Raw genomic sequence first — 6,512 nt, forward strand, 5'->3', positions numbered from 1 at the left:
ATCAACAGGACAAGGAGGGACCAGTCCCTAGAGAAGGACATCATGCTTGGTAAAGTGGCAGGTCAATGCACAGGATAACTATGAGTCAAAACCCACTTGATGGCACCTAACACCTGTTTAGAGCACTGGGCTCTTTTCAACAACTATCTACCATATGGATCAAATTGAGAGCAGCAACCTTAAAGATCAGATAGTGTGTGTGTAGGGGCCAAGAGCACACACAGTTGTCAGTGACCCACTTTCCACAGTGAGGATCCAGCCAAGCAGTGACTCCAAGACGAGAGCCCTGAACCAAGCCCCCCGAAAGGCTAAGGGGCACAACTCCAATGGTCCCAGAAAAACCACAAATCAATTATGAGTGGGGCATGGCCCCACCCATACAGATCACCTAGGCACCTGTCTTCTCTCTGGAGGCCAGGAGGGATTGTGATGATAACCCTAAAGAGGTCAAAGGGCTGCTGAAGATCTCCACGATGAGAATCTTTACTAAGAGGCTCGGGTTCTGAGTATCAGGCAGGCAGCTCCACACTTTGAGACCTGCATGGTAGGTTCAGTGGCCGCTGGCCTTGGTGCTGATGGTGGTGAAAAGCTCAACCAGGTTGCTAATGACAACTACCCTGATGACGCTACCGATGGCTACATCCTCACACGTGATGCTGACCAAGGTCTTGGTCTTGATCCAGGGGGTCATCATTCCTCCCCCAGTGACGGAGGAGCCCATTACATAGATGGCCCAGGCTGCCCCAAACACAGACAGGGATTCCATCACACAAAAGGGGAAAGGCTCAGTAAAGAACATGCCACATAAAAGTGGAAGCCCCAGTCAGAGATGGCAGCAGATTTCCACAAGCATGGAGGCCCAGAAGGCCATGGAGACGTCGGAGTAGAGCAGCACAAGCCCCTTCAAGGCGACAATGATGTGTGTGTGTGTGTGTGTGTGTGTGCGGGGGGGTCGGTAGTGGCAGAGTTGAACCCTCGTTCCCGTGTCCACTGTCCGCCCTGCAGCGTCACTTGACACACCCCTGATGTGTTTATATTTTAAGAACAATAATATTTTTTAAATGACACCCCTCTACCTCCTCTAGGAAATACCAATAGGAAGAAAATTACATCCAAGAGAAACCCACAAGTCAAGATCTGTGAGAGGGAGATGCCTGATGGATGAGTTTACTTACTTGTTAGCTTTGCTGTCTTGAAAATCCAAAGTGGTGTATCCATTGTATCCAAGAAATTTTATTGCATCGTATAATGAAAGTTTGGAGGTAGATAACCTCAGAATGTTTTGACCCATAAAGCTGTTATGACCCACCTCGGAAACCCTGTACAGGGTGGCTATGAGGCATAACTGACTCAACAGCACTTAACAACAACAAACCCTCAGACTGTTTTGACTCACAAAGTTATCTTTTAGATACAGGTTCCTTCTGTCTTTTTGCGAATCTTAATGTATGACCTCCTCTCAAGTTCCCCCACGGTCCAAAGTAACTGCTGAAGCGCCTGCCTTCACATTCACATCCCAGGCAGCAGGAAGGATGAAGGGGAGAAATGCAAAAAATGGATTTAATCTGTTAGATCTCTCTCGAATAGATTTTCTCCAAGTCTCATGCAACATCCTTTGCTTCAATAGTATTTTACCAGAACATGATCATGTGACTGTAACAGGTATAACAGAGGCAGGGAATGTAATCTTACAGGCACATTTCCACATGCAAAAACAGAGGGCCTTTGTCAATAAGGAGGGGGAAAAGTGGCTACACTTTATTGCTTTCTGTCTGTCCTGTCCCCATCCCATTTAATCACTCACTCATTATGTACTGAGCTAGGTAGTCTGAGAGGTGAAGATAAACAAAACACTCTCTTTACCTTCGAGTAGTTAACAGCTTGGTGTGGAGACAGGCTCATCAGGGACAATTATAAAACTGTGCAAATCCTGTAATAGAGTTATTCATGGGGGTGTCTAAGCTGGAAAGGGTTTGTATTTCTTGGGGACCAGGAAGGGCCACATCAATCTGGTGAAGGCAGAGGTGAATTGAAATTTTTTTTCCTTGCATACCAAGCCGATTTTATAATTTAATGATTATCTCTACTTTGAACAATTTTCAAAGTTCTTCTACATGAAATAGACATAGCAGGCATAATTGTCATCCCCGTTTTATAGATGAGAAAACTGAGACTCTAAAGGTTAAGAAGTGACTCAGAGAAGTAGTTGGTGGCAGATCTGAGACCAGAAGCTCCCTTTGGCTACTTGTTTCAGTGATCTTTTTAATTGTTTAAGTTGTTATAAAGATGCACTCGCATACGTGAGAGTAAATAAAAAAATATTACTACCAAATCATAGAAACTCTTATTAAACAAAAACATTAGATCAGAATGTGAAACTCTTGTTTGTTGGCACATGCTCCATCTCTGTCTATACACTCCTGCTCCTCGGAAACCCTATATGGGGTCGTTGTGAGTCAGGGCCGACTTGAGGGCTAACTTAGCAACAGTAATCCTTCCAGAAGAATTCTACGCTATTTGATTCATACCACGTCACAAGGACAGTTTTGGGATTCTCAAGCCAACAAAAAGAAGTCTGAAGGGGCAAGATCAAAGCTCTACGGTAATGTTTCCCAAAAAACTCCTTATAGGATGGATGACCTTGCTACCCACAAAGTACTCTTGGTTGATGGTTATGTGCCATGGAGTCGGTTCTGACTTACAGTGACCCTGTGCAGGGTTTCCGAGGCTGTAACTCTTTACAGGAGCAGAAAGTCTCATCTTTCTCTGGTGGAACAGCTGGTAGTTTCGAACTACTGACCTTGAGGTTAGCAGCCCAATTTGTAACCACTACTCACCCAGAGCTCCTTCCCTTGAAGTGCAAGCAAGTGTATTGTCATGATGGAAAAAAAAAAAATCGTCACAACTTTTCTGGCCTTTTAGTTGACCAATGTGGTTTTCAGTTTTCTTCAAACTTCTTCCTAATAAGCCCTTGTGATTGTCCTGTGCTCTTCAAGAAAATCTATTAAGATGACCCCTTTGGAATCCCCAAAATCTGTCTTCTTAGCCTTCTGAGCTGACTTTTATGCTTTGAATTTAACAGGCTTAGCTCTGGTAGCTTAGTGGTTATGAGTTGGGCTGTGAACCTCAAGGTCAGCTGGTTCGAAACTACCAGCTGTTCCACCAAAGAAAGATGAGACTTTCTGCTCCTGTAAAGATTTACAGCCTCAGAAACCCTACACAGGGTCTCTATGGGTCGGAATTGACTCAGCAGCACTTAGCAACAACAACAATGACAATATGTGTTATTGCAAAAGAGGTCATGCACTTGTTGGTGTGAAGGTTTCCCCCTAAATCTGTAGACTAGGAAAAGTGCCTAGTGTTCATGGGCTTAAGAAGAACACAAGGATGCTTGGGGTTGGCAAGCTTTGAGACCCAGAGACAGCTGTGTCTAAAGCCTGGGTCTCCCCCTGGCACTGTCATTGGTCCCTAGACTGCTTCCTGGTTAAAGACAAAAAGATTGAGCTGTGAGCAAGAATCCGTGTGAGGAGCAGCTGAGACGGTTCCTGAGGTTATGTCGGAAGCAGGAGCCATCGTGTGAGGACAGGGCCTTCGTTGCCGCCCTGAGTTGGAATTGAAACATTCCTGAGCCCAATTGCGTCATGAAACATTTGATTTTGCTGCAGATGATTAGGAACTCACTGAATGAATTTTAAATGTGATAAAATTAGACTCACAACAGCATCCTAGATTCTTGGCTTATTTCATGTAATTAAATTAATTATAACATTATGCTAAAGCCAGGCTTAATAACCACCGTCTTAAAGTCTACTTAAAACTGAACCCTGCTGATCCCATGACCCCCGGTACCCAGTGTCCTTATGGGAAGCTGCATGGCGCAGTGGTTAGGACCTTGGGCTTTAGATGAGAGTGACCACCTGGACTTGATTCTCAGCATCTTGTCTACAAATGACGATGTTGTTGTTAAGTGCCTTCGGGTCAGTTCTGATCAATAGTGACCCTGTATTGGGTTTCTGAGGAGCAGCTAGTGAGTTTGAACCATCAACCTTGTGGTTGAAAGTGACTTTGCAGTTCATCATATTAACCCCAGATGGTGATAATAGTACCATTATGGGTGCAGTTTCAGGGTGGCACAAATGTTTAATCTTAAATATTTTACTACCAATTAAAAGACTGTTGGATCCAACACACCCAGAGGTCCCTTGGAAGAAAGTCCTGGCAATCTTCTAAAAGGTCTTGGAAAGCCTGTGCAGCTCACTCCTACTGTGGCACATGTGGAGTCTCCATGAGTCAGAATCAACTTGACAGTTATACTTCTTTTGCTTATAGGGTTGGGGAGATAATTAAATGAATTAATATATGAAAAGTACTTAGACTAGGGCCTGGTACTTTTTTTTATGGTGTGGTGTTGTAGGGTCAGCACTGGACTGTGAACCACAAGGTTAGCAGTTCAAACTTACCAGCTGCTCCTCAGAAACCTCATACAGGCTCACTGTGGGTCGGAATCGACTCGATGGCACTTAACAACAACAGCTTGTTTAATCAATACCTATTTGTTCTGCTAGAAGAACAAGCAAGGATGTCTTGGAAGAAGTATAAACAGAATTCTCCTTAGAACCAGAATGGCAAGACTTTGTCTCTCCTACTTTGGACATGTTATCAGAAGGGACCGATTCCTGGAAAACAACATCAAGTGGAGGGTCAGTGAAAAAGAGGAAGACCCCTAAGAAGATTAACTGGCACAGCGCTGGCAGTGATGGACTCAAACGTAACACCAGTTGTGAGGATGGTGCAGGGCTCAGCAGTGTTGCACAGTCGGAATGAGTCGGAACCAACTCGACAACACTTAACAACAATCTAACAGTTATAATTATTATTATGTTAATAATATAATAATAAGGTCTTATTCAAGGATGAAGACCTCGGTCACTGTCTTCAAGGTACTTGCAATCAGAGGGAAGGCAGTCGGTGGGGCGATGCAAACAAACAAACATACAAATAATTGCTTGTATTATAAGCAAGCCATTTGTGCCTCAGGTGCCCCCGTGACCTGCTCTGGTTCTGAGGTGTGTGTTCTGATGGGACAGTGCCTGGGTTGTGCTGGTTAGGCAATATTTTGGATACCACAGCAGGGACCTCTCCATACCGCCTTTAAAGCTCCTATAGCGTGGCAGAGGGACGATTCCTCAAGGGACAATCTGAGAATTGTTAGAAGAACAGAAGGGGAACTGGGAGCTGGAGAGGCTAGTAATTAACAAATATCAGTAACAGAAACCAGCAAAGGCTTTTAAAGCTCCCCCTTGTTGCATTGGAGAGGATTGGAGGGGATCGGAGGGAAGGGATGGTTGCTGGTGACCAGAGCAGACAAGGTGGCAGTTTGTATGAAGGACTGGATTGGCAGTCCAAGTGAAAACAGATAGATTTGAATGTTGTTTAGGATGTAACATCAAGGGACATATGCAGCAATTAACTATATACCAGGGGGCTTCCAAATGTTTGTGAAAAAATTCCATTATCTTTTAATTTCATGTTTTCATGAACTTTTTTGAAGACCCTTTGTATGATGGGGTAAAGTTTCTGTTTGAGAAACTGGGTGAATGAGAGAGACAGGTATCATCTAACTGGGTCGGTCTAGGGAGGTTTTACAGAGGTGGAGTGAGGTATCTGAGGTGAGTGTTTAAGGGTGAGAGAACTTTTTCAATCAGAAGGGATATTCACATACCTGTACTGTTCAGAAAGAAAGGCCACACGTATACTGAGTTGTTGTTGTTTGTTGTTATGTGCTGTCGAGTCAGTTTTGATTCACAGCGACCCTTACAGGGTTTCCAAGTAGCGGCTGGTGGGTTTGAACCATCGACTTTGCAGTTAGCAGTCCAGTGCTTATTTACAGCATCACACCAAGACTCCTTATACTAAATATGTTCATGATATTTACTAGAAACCCGATCGTCTAGGCTATGGTGTCTTTCTAATGGGTGTCTCCTTTCCTGTCCTTACAGAAGCGTTTGCTAAAAGGAAGAAGACGTCCCTTTGGTTTGCTGTCTCTCTCCTAATCGTGTCCATCTTCATACTGACCATAGGCCTTGCTGCAACGACCAGAACTGAGAATGTGACCGTGGGAGGCTATTACCCAGGAATCATTGTGAGTGGGGCGTCTTCTGTGAGGTGCTGGGGCAGGAGGGGGAAGGACAGTATAGATACTCTCAACTCCAGCTCAGCAGAGTTGGAGATCTAAGGCAAGGCATTGAAACTTTTGTTTATGTTTATGGTGGTGGTGGTTGTTAAATGCCGTCAAGGTGGTTCCGACCCATAGTGACCCTGTATAGAGTTTCTAAGGAGTGACTTGTGAGCCTGAACCACCAACCTTGTGGTTCAAACTGACTTTGCAGTCCAAAGCATTAACCCACAGCGCCACACCAGGACTCCTGTGTTTATGGTTGTTGTTGTTGTTAGGTGCCATCGAGTCGGTACCAACCCATAGCGACCTTATGCACAGCAGAACGAAACACTGC

General features: G+C 44.5%; 1 protein-coding gene across 1 annotated transcript in view; it reads left to right on the plus strand.

The window, feature by feature from the left end:
* Positions 1–6,512, plus strand: part of TMEM255B (transmembrane protein 255B) — a 117,930-nt gene that overhangs the window by 13,066 nt on the left and 98,352 nt on the right. The window contains exon 2 of the mRNA XM_006851552.1: positions 6,000–6,142. Coding sequence (XP_006851615.1) covers positions 6,000–6,142 — 143 coding nt within the window. The remainder of the gene's footprint in view (positions 1–5,999; positions 6,143–6,512) is intronic.

Source organism: Chrysochloris asiatica, unplaced genomic scaffold (genome assembly GCF_000296735.1).
Source record: "Chrysochloris asiatica unplaced genomic scaffold, ChrAsi1.0 scaffold00029, whole genome shotgun sequence".
In the NCBI taxonomy this organism is placed as follows: domain Eukaryota; kingdom Metazoa; phylum Chordata; class Mammalia; order Afrosoricida; family Chrysochloridae; genus Chrysochloris; species Chrysochloris asiatica.